This window comes from Pygocentrus nattereri, chromosome 21 (assembly GCF_015220715.1).
Source record: "Pygocentrus nattereri isolate fPygNat1 chromosome 21, fPygNat1.pri, whole genome shotgun sequence".
Taxonomy (NCBI): Eukaryota; Metazoa; Chordata; class Actinopteri; order Characiformes; family Serrasalmidae; genus Pygocentrus; species Pygocentrus nattereri.
In genome coordinates, this window is record NC_051231.1 from 24,140,998 (window position 1) to 24,154,257 (window position 13,260).

The 13,260-nt window shown below is 41.2% G+C and overlaps 2 protein-coding genes across 2 annotated transcripts; both read right to left on the minus strand.

Annotated features, from left to right (window-relative positions):
- Window positions 1–33: 33 nt before the first annotated feature.
- On the minus strand, window positions 34–3,804 carry LOC108436210. Its single transcript, XM_017712562.2, has 6 exons — window positions 3,361–3,804; window positions 2,644–2,760; window positions 1,889–2,007; window positions 1,613–1,757; window positions 1,405–1,523; window positions 34–1,336 (listed from the first exon to the last, which is right to left on the minus strand). Exons 1-6 carry the CDS (start codon window positions 3,599–3,601, stop codon window positions 137–139), a joined length of 1,941 nt encoding a protein of 646 aa, XP_017568051.2. The 5' UTR covers window positions 3,602–3,804; the 3' UTR covers window positions 34–136.
- Window positions 3,805–5,949: 2,145 nt separating this feature from the next.
- On the minus strand, window positions 5,950–11,061 carry LOC108434919 (proline-rich transmembrane protein 3-like). The gene is made up of 4 exons (XM_017710361.2): window positions 10,883–11,061; window positions 9,262–10,182; window positions 9,076–9,183; window positions 5,950–7,868 (listed from the first exon to the last, which is right to left on the minus strand). Exons 2-4 carry the CDS (start codon window positions 10,169–10,171, stop codon window positions 6,184–6,186), a joined length of 2,703 nt encoding a protein of 900 aa, XP_017565850.1. The 5' UTR covers window positions 10,172–10,182; window positions 10,883–11,061; the 3' UTR covers window positions 5,950–6,183.
- Window positions 11,062–13,260: the final 2,199 nt, after the last annotated feature.

The window sequence follows — 13,260 nt, forward strand, 5'->3', positions numbered from 1 at the left end:
CCTGGTCAAGAGAGGAAAAATGAAATAAATAAAATCATGACAGCACAATCTTTTTATTTTACAAAAAGACACAGAAGCAAGGCTTTAAATCCTACGGCCAAAGTCTATTCATGGCCTTTGTCAATCTCAGTAGGGGTCAAGACACTTTGTTCGTCAGCCACGCTTTGACCAGTAGGGGAGAAAGTTGGGCAGGATGGGATACCGATTTCCACCACCGACTGGCAGAGACATGATCATGAGCAGGCCTGGATATTAAGGGGTACATCCCACTATCCCTTGAGGACTGCATAGGTGGGCTGAAGGCCAGAGGGTCATAGCGCAAGGAATACAGCTGGGGCACCCCATGCTCTTCACGTCTTATAGTTGTGGATGGACTAACCACTGAAGATGCTGGTTTATGCTGTGAAGCATAAGGCACTTGGTACATGGGGTAATACCATTTCTGACGAGGGTATACTGGTTGAAGATCATCTCTATTTCTGGTGAAAGGGGCACTTTGAGAACCTGCTGAAGCAGCATCTACCGGTACTGAATGTTTTTGATCCTTCTTAGAATGTCTGCGAGGGTAAAGTATCCAAGGCAGACTGACAGGGGCAGATACTGGGAGACTCTGTGAATTGGGAACTAAAGGATCATACACTCCAGGCAGCCAAGGGAAGCGATATGAAAGCTGTTGATCATCACTGGGAGGTTTAACTTTCAGGCCTATAGTTGGAGCAGTAGTCTCTGGAGAAACTTTGGGACTCTTAGTAGGCTGATCTGCACCAGCTTTGGTAGGCACTGACATAGTTGTTGAGCCAGTACTTTTGGGAGCAACTGTAGGGCTGTTAGGAGGGGCCCTTGGAGGACTGTGGTAGAAGGGCCAAGGCCTAGCATAGTCATAAGGATAAGCATACCACAGCTGCTCACGAGCACTGGCCTTGGTAGGTGTTGACGAGGCAGTTGCTGAGGCAGTGGATGTTGGGGCAGTACTTTTGGGAGCAACTGTAGGGCTGTTAGGAGGTGCCCTTGGAGGACTGTGGTAGAAGGGCCAAGGCCTAGCATAGTCATAAGGATAAGCATACCACAGCTGCTCACGAGCACTGGCCTTGGTAGGTGTTGACGAGGCAGTGGATGTTGGGGCAGTACTTTTGGGAGCAACTATAGGGCTCCTAGGATGGTCATGGGCATCAGCATAATCATGAGGAAAAGGATGGTCTACAGGAGCTTGAGGGGCTGGAGGAACCGGTAGGAACTCATCAGCAGGTAGAAGTGTCATGGCAGGGGCCTGGACAACTGGGCAGGAAAGGGTCAACTCCCCATACATATACAGCACAGACAACAGCCTATGGGCACCCTGAAAAAGTATGGACGTTAACACAACTCAATGATGAGTTAACATTTAGAAAATAAACATTGAAATACCTCAATTTGAAAACAGTTGCTCATATATGGAGCAGTGATGATCCAGCCACTTGACACAGCCTCCAAGGTGAACCCACAAGTGCTACAAGCTTGGACCAGGGGTTGCCATTCCCTATTCGCTAGCATGAAGAGGATTCAGCATCAAGCCACTTTAACACATTTGAATAGTTACATGAACCTTCAAAGTTTCCTAAGAGCTCAAACTCACCTTTCAGTTTGATTGCATCCACAGAGACACCAAGTTCAATCACCATAGCAGAAGGGAGGCAGGAGACTTTAAGAGGAGAAGCCACAGAACAGGACATCCTCACTGGAGTGTCCCACAGACGCAATGAGAGAATGTAACTATCCCCCTGTAATCACAAAACTGAAATCAACATGGACCAAGAACTTGTGAAAAAGAACTTGGGTCATCAAGTTAGAATACAGACTAAACAGCTTGAGAACCTTCTACAAAGTCACCTTTGCTCAGCAGCATAGTTACCTGCTGTGTAATGGGACAGCCATCATACTTAGCAACAAGGAAAACATCTCCACGTGCCCTCTTCACAGAGAAGCCACAATGGGCAGGCATTTCAGATAACGGTACTGGGTTCTCCTCACCTAGGGAACAGAAAATGTTGTACATCACAGAAGAGGGACAGCATCTTAAACGGGACAAACAATATTAAAATCATTAGAAGTAGCACCGCAGATGCTTGTGCACGTTCAATGCTTTAAAAAGTAACAGCATATTGACTAATGTTCAAGCTGCCGTCATTGTACTTCTGGCACAATAAGTTAACATTTTAAATGAGACTTCTAGCAAACGTTCTGCATGATTAAATTACTATTACATGGATAATCATTAAAGCAGAATTACCAATTTTTCAAAACCAGGAGTCACAACATCAACAAACAGGCAAAACGGCCAGTGAACCTGCACAGTGTTTTTTTTGTGTAATGCTAATAACAGTAAAATAGAAGTAATCGCTAAAAAGAAGTCTCCTTTGAGGACTACTCTGGCAGCATATTCATCAGGGACCTTTTTAGAGGTATTAAAATAATTCAGATGTCTGGTTCCTACCACCATCACAGTAAACAGTTCTGAGTCCATTCTCTAGAATGGAGCATTTCACACCAAACCTCTCTGAATGACTTGGTTAACATATTGACCATTTAAAAACAAAAGACATTCTGAAAACTTGATACAACGACAAACAGCATCCATTTAGCCTTCATCAGCAAGGTCAAGGTCACCCGTCTCAACCAAGAAGTCAGGTACGCTCCATCCCAGAAGGTGCAGAGTCATAGAGTCATTGCCACACCGTACAGAGGGCCTCAAGCGCTGCAGTTTTAGCTCTGCTAATTGGTTCACTATTAACATAAAAAAAAAAAAAAAATAATTACACAAAGATAGGGAACAAGAACACAAGATTGTTTAGGTCACTGCCCAATGACTTCCATTATACCTGCATTTACAATGGACAGGTTTTCTGTTCTTACTCTATGAATCTAAGCCCAAGGAAGTGCTACTGTCTGTGCTAATCAACTGTGGTCTTTGAATGCCGAACAGTAAAAAGTTAAAAATCATTTGTTAACATGACAAGTAGTATATGTAATAGTATGCTTGAACACAAATACATTCATTAACTAGAGAATATACATAAAATCTAAAAAAAAAAAAAAAAAAAAAAAAATCCAACAGTTAAACCATTTTCAAATCTTCACAAGTTCAAATTCACAATTCAAATCTTTACAAGTTCTTAAGTGTTGAGTCCTTTTGAGTTTACTTTAACTTAAGTGATGGCATTGCAATTTGAAAGTGACCCACTTTAAGTTTCTTATTTGACCCTCTGCATCTATGTATATAATATTTACCACAAATGAGGAGACTGTTTTGATTCATGCTATACGTTTAGTATAAAGTAACACTGATCACTCAAAGTCTGCAGATGGAGAGCATAAAAACCTAACCTGTTGCTTCAGGCTGATCAGCCTGGTATCCTTCAGAATCTTCAGCAGCTTCACCGCGTAGCTTCGTTTCAAGATCAACCACCGTTTCATTTAAAATTCCCTTATAATGGTCGCCAACAACAAGTGCGCCGTATCGGATCACTTTGTCTGGTTCTCTAGGACCTGTAGCAAGGCAAAACACTACGGAGCTCAGCGTCGCTGCCGCCATTAAGAGAAAGGGTTTGTGTTTCTTCCACGACATTTACTCGTTGGGGTTCGCTTGTATGTCAGAACACAGCACGAAGGCCGCACATGGCGTAGATATGTTAGCTTATTAAGACTGGACACCTGCTTTCGAATCCGTGTATAATGAGTGGCGCTGCTTTATTGGGCCTAACCTCATTTATGAGGTTATCCTGTTATAACAGCGATTAACTCCGATCCTGGATCTCTACCTTCTTGCAGAGTCTAGTTCCAAACACTATGTGCCACACCTGCTCCAGCTAATTAACTGCTACTAATGTCCTCTGATGGCTGGATCGGTTACGATAGTGTTAGATAAGGAGGAGGCAGCGTTTTTGGGGCAGGTTGGAACGGAGCTCTGCAGGAAAGGAGATCTGCAGGAGGAGGGTTGGTGGCCGTTGTGTTAAAACAAGGGAAAAACCAAGACATGATTACTGATCCTACGTTTGTAGACTACCAACGTTTCTTCTGAAATCAAAGCTATAAATAGGCTTCAGTAACAGCCACTGCTCCTCTGAGAAGGTTTACTCTATAGGTTGAGGCATTGCTGTGAGGATTTGAATCTATTTAGCCACAAGTGAGGTCCTGTACGGATGTTAGATGATTAGTTCTGGATCACAAGCGTCACTACAAGTCATCCCAGAGGTTTTGGATTGTGCTCTTTCACAATCACTGCTATACCACCCAGTGCCACCCATTTTATATGACTAAATGGTTAAGATGTACGCAAAGTAGTTCAGAGCGGTTTGATGTGAAATGCTACATTCTACAGAATTCTAGTAAGGATTGTTCACAGTGTTGCCTGATGGCTAAACATTGTTTCATAAACGTTTTGAAATCAGGTTTTAACCTAAAATTATATAATGAATAATACATTCATGGTGGCTATATGTAAGATGTTCTGAGGCATTATAGTACCCAGTGAAAACCTTTCAGATTAATAACTATTTTACCATCATCAACATTACATATAAAGACTTAAAAGACACTTGTAGTTTAACTGGTAATTTCAGATTGTAAATCAAATGCCTGTATATCTCCACCACTGTAAAGAAGTCGTAACTGATGAGATTCTCTGCAATGAGCCGTTTATTTGGACTTAAAGTATAGTTAGTACACTAACTATAATCACAATCACAGGCATTCTGCACTTGGAAATCTGAAAAGGATTTTTTTTTAAACCAGGCCCAACACAGAGTCTCTGTTATGCGTTGTTTTTTTTTTTACTGGTTTCACCATAAAGCCTGTATTTTACTATAAAATTTTACATGCATTCATTTATAATGACATGAAAGTACACACACACTGTCATGTTGATGTTGTCGACCTGAATGTAGTTTAATTGCAGTGTCATAAATGGACATGGATGTTGTGGTAATACTTAAGTGAAATAAAATTCACATCCTTTTACAGAGAACAAATATCTGCTCATTCTGAGGCACAATTACAGTTTATTTGTTGAATTTAACATATAAAACATAAAATGCCATAACTTACCTTCAACTGGAACAGAGAAAAACAGCTCATACTATTATCATACTCATACTCTCCTACACCAAACTTTACTGTTCAGTGCTAAAAAATATGTAGCTTTTAAATTTAAAAAGTACGTAACCATGTTAAAGGAGAAGCGGCTTAGAAGAGTGTGTGTGTGTGTGTGTGTGTGTGTGTGTAAAACCATGTTAACTTGAAATATTGAGTTCATTGAATTTTAAATAATAAGTAAACAAATGCAAAACAAATTATTCTTCTGTTAACTTATTACAATATATTATTATAATATTACAAGTTCAATGAAGTTAACCTAGTTCCTTACTTTTTAAGCTTAAAATCTGCATACATTTTTCATAGTTAGCACTATGGCTTTCAAGTAACGTTCTTCTGGCATCCTCTAAGTCCAGACGCACATGTCAGACTGTCAGATAGTGAAGCATGATTCATCACTATAAAACACGCTTCCACTCCTCCAGAGTGGCGTATTATGATTGGAAATTAAACTAAACGTTTATGTCTGACTTTTGCATAGTACTATAGCATAGTAGCCCAGGGTTCTGCACTTCAGGAGAATGTCATTAAACATTGCTTTGAAATATTGGTCAAATCTAAACATCTCATCATTTTTAACAATTATCTGCAATTTTTGGTATGATTCACACATCCTGTATTCCCAATATAATTCTTTTGTATGATAAATGTGACTGATGCATCCAAGAAACAAAGGTCTGACATTATGCTTACATTACATCTGTATTGAAATTCACAATAAATTCCAAAGGTCAAGTTGATAATAAAGATTTATTGAGCTTTGCTTGAATAAAATTCCTAAGAAACTGCTAATTCCTAACTTTCATTGCAAACCATAAATAAAATGAAAAAAAAAAAGACATTTACTTTGTAAAGTGCTCTTAAAATTTTTAGTTTCACAATGTAGTTGTATGAACATTGGCAGAATCCTTTAATAGTCTTTAGAATTGCCGCATCAATCAGAATTGATGTACTGTTACAGCATACATGATCTTCATCACAAGATCTACATGAAAGCAACTAAGTCTCTGCTGAGTTGGAGAATCAAAGTGCAACATACAGCTGTCTAAGAGCAGTTTAAAGATTAGTGATGTCATCCCCACTTGTGATGCTGATCCAGTCACCATCTTCATTAACTACTGGCATAGCTGAATTTCTCTCCCATAGCCTTCTCTCATTGGTAATGTCTGGAGGAAGGAAGGTTTGTGGATCCAGCACTGCCACCTCAGGTTGCGACACTGTCCTGAAGCGCTGGGGAGAGATGGGGCTTGAACCTGCATCAAGAGCCCATCTGTAGGCTATGTGGGTGGGCGTGGTCTGTGTTGTAAAATCACTACCAGGAGGTGCTGTGGAAACCTCACTCTGGGTCCAGGATGGAGGTGGAGGAGTGAAGAGGCTACCCATGCTGCCCAACAGGCCAAAATTCAAGGCATTGTCAATGCTACGTCTAAGTTCGATGGGAGAAGGAGGGCATAGGTCAAATTCGATAAGAGACAAGACACAGTCACGCTCTTGCCATTCCATACCATGAGACCACCGAGGAGCTGATTGAGAGTTGCTGTTATTAAAGGCTCCAGGACTTATATTGTCAGTGTTGCTGTCCTTCACACTATCACCTGTAGTTGCTTTATACTTCCGAACCATGGAACTCCTCAAATTTGCTCTGGATTGCTGGTACCCTGCCCAATTATTAGGTAACAGATCAGCCCAGGTGTTTTCCTGCCTCTTCCAGGGTCCTGCCGGAAATAGTTTGTCTAGGCAGGATGCCAGATCCTCTCTCTCAGATCTTCCAGAAGCCCCTTGACCTGTATCTCCTCTCTTGTGCCCTCCTCTAGGCCTCCAGAATGCCCGTGAACCCAGCAACAGGAGCGAGAGGCTCCAGGATAGCTCAAGCAGACGTGCCCAGAATTGCCCAAGCCACCAGCCCCAGCCAAAACGCCGCCAGTCCCCAAGAAGCCCATAAAGCCAGAGCAGGCCATGGATCTGTAGAGCGCAGCACATCACACCCAGGAGGGCACAAACGATTAGCACCCGTCTGGCACGTTCCTCAACCCTCTTGTAGGCTCCCCACCTTGGGATTGGGGTTCTGGTGGCAGACCGAAGTTGAGTGAGAGCCCGGAAGAGAATTCCTAAACAGAGGGGTAAGCCCCAGCAGATCGAGAGTGTCTGGAGCATTAAGGGCAGCGCTGGAGACAGAGTGTAGGACAAGAGGTCAGCCACCAGAAGGGAAGCACAATGCAAAGATGCTAGACTTCCAGTTACATAGGGGCGCTGAAGAGCAGGAGCCAGGAGGTTCAGCCTCATTCCTTTCAAAGCAAGCAGGGCTAGCGTGACCTGTGCCCACAGCATCAGGGCAAGTGGTAAGTTATACAGTGCAGCGAGGACTGGACGAGGCAGAATATGCCTTGTGCCATATGGGTCAACTATGAATTGAATGAATCTCAGCAAACCTGCTAGGAGCAACAAGGTGTTAGCCAAAATGAGGGGTCCACAAAAGGGGTGGTGCGTGCCACCTCCACCTGTCACTCCCCAGATAGCCCAGCACACCACTAACAGAAAAAGGATGGCAGAGCCAAAGACGTGGAGCTCCCAGGCGAACGCCAGAGTGCGACGCAAGTCCTCCCACTTCAGGAGGGTGCCATTAGGGCTTGTAGGAAACACACAGGGGCTTAAACCCAGCACACATGGATCTGAGATGTCAGACAGGCCTTTTTCTGTGATTGGACCAAATATTCCACCAAACCATTTTGGTTTGTCATCATCTGTGATATTAGAGAGAGAGAAAGAGAGAGAGGATAGATTATTAAAGCAGTGGTTTGGACAAAACTCAATTTATACAATTTTCTCCTTACCCCAAATGCAATCAATCAGTCAAGATGAGTTTCTGAATGCTCTTGGGTAATCAACAACATTTGAAATTGTGTACATTTGATTTTGCTTGAAAATTGTATGCATTTCAATTGTTCCTGTCCAGCAAAAAAGAAGCACTGCCATAAAGAGTTTTTTGACTAAAGGCATAGAAGAACCACTTTTGGTTCCTTAAAGAACCATGTTTCAAAAAGAGATTTGTGAATGTGAAGAACCTTGAAAAGCTGTAAAGAACTTTCACATAATGTAAAGTTTCTATGCCAGTTTAAGGGTTTTTAACATCTCTAAAGATCCTTAAACATCCATTGAAAGGTTTTTAGGGGACACAGATGTGGTTCTTCTATGGCATTGCACAAAGAAACCTTTTTACGACTTTTATTTTTAAGAGTGAACAAGACAATAAAATGCTTTGTTGATCCTTTAAAAACACAAAAGAATAAATAATAAGATAGCATCACAAATATCAGGCATGAATGTAGAGGACTAAGGAAGGATAAAATCCAATAATTAATAAGAATGATGGTGGTGTGGTTCGGTGATTATTGATGAAAATGGCCAGGAACCTTTACCTTGTATGCCAGCCTCATTAATGACGAAACTAATGGAATTGACTATTCCATATACTGCATAAGCATATACAGATACAGCATCAATAATACATTACCTGCTATGTAAAGGGCCCACAAAACATATGTTTGGGTTTATGTGACAAGAACTTGGTTCACTTTTACATGACCATTTTCCAAACTCTCTTTACCTCATGGAATTAAAGAGACTGTTTTGTTACTGTAGATTTAATGATCTCTCTTCTGATTAGTCTGTCCTGAAGCACTTCATATAGCTTCAATGTAAATGGTGAAGCTAAACTACTATAGACTCAATAAGTATATATATGTAAATTTGTTCTTTTTTGTGACATCACAAAAATAGTGAATTTAAAACATGATCATTTAGTAGAGTAGTTTCCAGAAATGGACTGTGTGGTATGTTATGAAACATTGACAATGTTGGGATACCACATCAAATGTTTTGTTCAAAAAAGGCTTGGAAAATTTGGATTTATGCAATATGGGCCCTATAAAACATAGATTAACTTATTACCTCTACCATTTTCTTCATCTGACACCACTGACTGATTAGTTGGCTTTGAGGGTGATGACAGAGGAGGTGTTTTGGCATCAGAAACGGTCTTCTCAGAAATCCCTTTACCTTAAACACACACAAAAAACTATTGAGAACAGGTTTGGGTCTTTAACACATTTACAATAACAAAGAGCTGGCACTTACCTGTCTGTATAGTTTTAGTGTCCACTGTTGATGGTTCTGCTGCCTCTTGCATGTCTTCCTCATTTAGAGATTCAGATGGTTCTAGCAATTTACTGATCACATCAGATGTTTGGGTAGCAATGGATGGAACTTCAAGACTGGGCATGCTGCCTGAGGCCTCAAGTCCAGCTTTAAGTGTAGACATTTTGTCCTCTGTTGCATGTTCTGTGGAAACAGTTCCCATGCCATTTAATAAGCCATCTACAGCAGGAACTTGTAAGAGTGTACCAAGTGTGGTAACTTCCTTTTCTGTAGCTGTTTCTGCTGTTGAGGTTGAAAGGTTAGCATTTTTGTTGTTTTCATTGATGATCGGTTTGGTGTGGGCTGGTGTGGTGGACTGAATGGGCAATGCAGATGTGGCTTGTGGAAATTCAACATAACTTCTTTTCATTATCATTATACCCTGATCATCACTGTGGATAATCCTTTGCGTGAGCTTTTGTGGAACAGCAGGGGGAGGAGGTGCATCTGTTACACTTTCCTCCAAATCTTTCTTCTCTTCACCATCTAGGATGAACATGTTAATCTCCAACACGCCAGTAGATGGTGCCTTCCCCCCATTTCCCTCTATGCTCTCATGCAATCCACTTCCTTCTCCTGAGCCTTCAATATTTGGATGAAGGAGTAGTAACAAATCATTGGAGAGCCCTTTATCTCCTCTGTCTGGCCAGTGAGCTGGTAGAAGAGTCTCCTGAGTATCTTCTGTGGTGGTCAAGGTTGGGCCTATCTTACTTTGACCTGAGAGCTCCTTTAAGTCTGGGCTGCCTGCTGTTTGAACAAATGCAGCAGCAGCTTGCTGGAGTAGAGACAATCCTAACGCCAGAGCCAGGAGCCAAGCTGTTGAGCTGTGGAGATTTCTGAAGGCAGCCATGTCTTAAGGTTCTGTGGGAAGACACATAAATTGTACATGACTTTTAGATGACTTTTTTGTATGGATGACTTGGGTGTACATTTCTGAGATTATTTAAACTTTAAAAAGGGGTCACACCATTTCTATGAAAAGTCCTTTAAAGAATCACCCATTGACAGGTACTTCAGGGCAGTGATTCTCAAACCGGTCCTCAGAAACCTCTAGAGGGTCCACAATGTTTTATCTGTCCTTAGGCATTTAAAGCTGGGTTAAAGTAGACAACATGGAGGCCATTTGAAAACCAGTTTGAGAAACACTGATTTAAGGTTTTTCTATGGCATCACTCTAGAGATCCCTAATCGGCACATTTATTTTTCTCAGTAAGAGAATTGGCAGTCCAATTCATCTTATTAATTATTAATCGACAACTGCAACCTTGCTGCAAATCTGCTGATCTTCCCACATGCAGACATCAGATACAATTCAATATACAAAATTAGAAAACATGATGATAAAATGGCAGGCAAGATGTTTTACTCAGTCCTGCTTCTCTGACTTTAATTTGTGAAATTCTGGAGTAACGTTATATGGCCTACAAAAAATTCTGCCAGAGATGAAGACTGCTTGCCTAGACATGTACCAAAACAGATACGAGAGAAAAGTCAATCTATAAATCAGTCTATATCAGACATATTGACAACAATTCTGGCGTTTTTAGCCCTAAAAACTCACCTCAAGATTTTGCAGCATCCACAGAAAATTGTAGAGCTCCTCAAAATGCAAATCAGTCGTTATCAGTGTGAAAAGCCCGAGATCAGACACTGAGTGATGCCCGAATATGACATGTTACAGTGTCTGCTCCTGCGCTGATGCTTAGATCCCTCTGACGTTGTGCCATAATCTTTCCACCATCTGGTTCATGTTTTGTGTGATCATCTTTGGTAGGTGCCCTAGTATCAGCTCCTGCAATGTAGGTTAACAAACATCAGGTGCTATAGCATATAATATCTTGAAGATAGACAAACAAAAACTGGAACAGCAAAAGATGGTGAGTTGTAGTGCCCAACAAATGCAGGCATTTTCTTCTCCTCTTGTCTTCTTTATCTCTTGCTTTCTGATCTGTTCACAGCTGCAGAAAGCTAATCTCCTCAGTTTAAAGGATTTATTTAAGACCATTAGCTTTGCACTTTGCCAGCCTGCCCACACAAAACATGACAAAGCACAGACTGTGGCATTTTATTTTTTTGCATCTTTTATGACTACTATTATTTCATGGGCCTTGGTGTATCTGCTCTATGTCCTCTATGGTGGCCTACAAAAGTGTTGCTGCTGTACATTATTCTTGCTCATAGTTCATGCTATTGATAAAGTCCATGCTAATCAGTATACTAAGCTCCAATGACAGAACTTAATGATTATGAATGCATCTGAGTAGCTCGTGCTTAACTCATTAGAAAGTGTTGCAGTCTATTGGCGGTCAATCTCTTTGATAAAGTCTTCCCAAATAGTGCCTAAACATGATGGCTGTTTCCCACAAGTGAGTTCATCTAATGGATTTACCTAGATTGTGTTTGACTGTGTCACGTTCACAAGCAAGCGCATACACAGTAGCATAGTAACACCTTTCTACACTAGAAAAAAAATAACTTTCAGGATACAAATATTGTTGCTGGTGTGTTTCCTCAGCACCTTTAGTTAAATAGGCATGTTAGCCCAAATGAAAAACATAACCAGCATTATATCTGTCCTATATGCCAGCTTACCTCCTGCAGGGTTGGCACAATAGTCTCTACAGCAAATGTTCTGGTTTAAAGAGAAGGAAAATCCACTTCTGATGATGTATCTTGAAGGTGGAGTAACTTTTTAAAAACTACAAGTGCTCTGAGGGTGAATAGGGGGCAGTTGTGGGCTGGGGGTTAGGGAGCTTGCCTTGTGACCGGAAGGTTGCCGGTTCAATCCCCAGCACAGACAGTTCTTGACTGAGGTGTCCTTGAGCAAGACACTTAACCCCCAATTGCTCCCTGGGTGCCGTGGATAGGGCTGCCCACTGCACACCCCTTGTGTGTTCACTAGTGTGTATGTGGTGTTTCACTTCACGGATGGGTTAAATGTGGAGGTGGAATTTCCCTGGTTGTGGGATTAAAAAAGTATCACTTAACTTGAGGGCAAGTTGATTGATTTTTTTCCCACCAGCTGGCTAATGCAGAAAAAAGACCAGATAGTAGGGTTACTGCACATTTTTGATGATACGATGTATAAATTGTGAATTTGATCAAACCAATGAAGCTCAAGGATGCAATACTGTGCTACAGAATATGGCAAAATGCAATAAATAATATATTAAATGCTAGTTTTAGGTAGAAATATCACTTTAAAGAACATAACTATCATATTTAGATCTTTTTTTAGTTGAAATGACTCCTTACAGCCTCTCTTGACTTTTTTTTTTCTTTTTTCTCTTTTAAAAAGTACAAGTATGTATGTTTTCCCCGGAATTATCAATGTAATGTACCCTTAAATTTCATTTAAGATGCATATTTAGATCGTAAGGACCATGTTGTACCTTTCAGGGTACACTTACATACATAAAATATACCACCCCTTTTTCTGGCAGTGTAGCATGTATGCAATGCCTAATTATAAATTTAGGTGAGTTGCAAATTAAAATGTGCTTCAATTCTACATAAAATGTCCATAAACGCTTGTCAAGTTATGGAACCTCAGCTCTCCTTTGCCTACTGTGAAAGAGCATAATATAGCAATAAAATCAATAAAGGACAAAAATGTTTTGTGGGCAACAGTGATGAAAAACCGTGTATTTCGGAAGTCCCTGGTGTCGTTGTATAAGGATATCAATGACAAAACTTCAGGTCGGGGTCATCGTAGGGTTAAGAGATAGACCGTGGGAATTAACTCTTTCCTCGGCCGCGCTGGTTAGACTGAGGGCACTTGTATTACGCATCTCCGTCGGTCCACCTTAAGAGCTCAGTCAGGCCGCGCTTTGCAGCGCGAGCAGGGGGAGGCCCTCACACACACATGCCTAGCGCTTTAAGGCGGACTGGAGCAAATACAGCCCCACTTAAAGGCACATGCACGCCGAAATTAGGTAA

What these genes read in the sequence shown, in the direction of transcription:
- LOC108434919 (XM_017710361.2), bottom strand. Translation starts at nt 10,171, where the DNA reads ATGGCTGCCTTCAGAAATCTCCACAGCTCAACAGCTTGGCTCCTGGCT. An exon ending in CACTAAAACTATACAGACAG is followed by an intron (nt 9,184 to 9,261) that starts GTAAGTGCCAGC and finishes TGTGTGTTTAAG; the next exon opens with GTAAAGGGATTTCTGAGAAG. An exon ending in AGATGAAGAAAATGGTAGAG is followed by an intron (nt 7,869 to 9,075) that starts GTAATAAGTTAA and finishes CTAATATCACAG; the next exon opens with ATGATGACAAACCAAAATGG.
- LOC108436210 (XM_017712562.2), bottom strand. Translation starts at nt 3,601, where the DNA reads ATGTCGTGGAAGAAACACAAACCCTTTCTCTTAATGGCGGCAGCGACG. An exon ending in TGATCAGCCTGAAGCAACAG is followed by an intron (nt 2,761 to 3,360) that starts GTTAGGTTTTTA and finishes TTATGTTAATAG; the next exon opens with TGAACCAATTAGCAGAGCTA. An exon ending in GGATGCAATCAAACTGAAAG is followed by an intron (nt 1,524 to 1,612) that starts GTGAGTTTGAGC and finishes TCTTCATGCTAG; the next exon opens with CGAATAGGGAATGGCAACCC.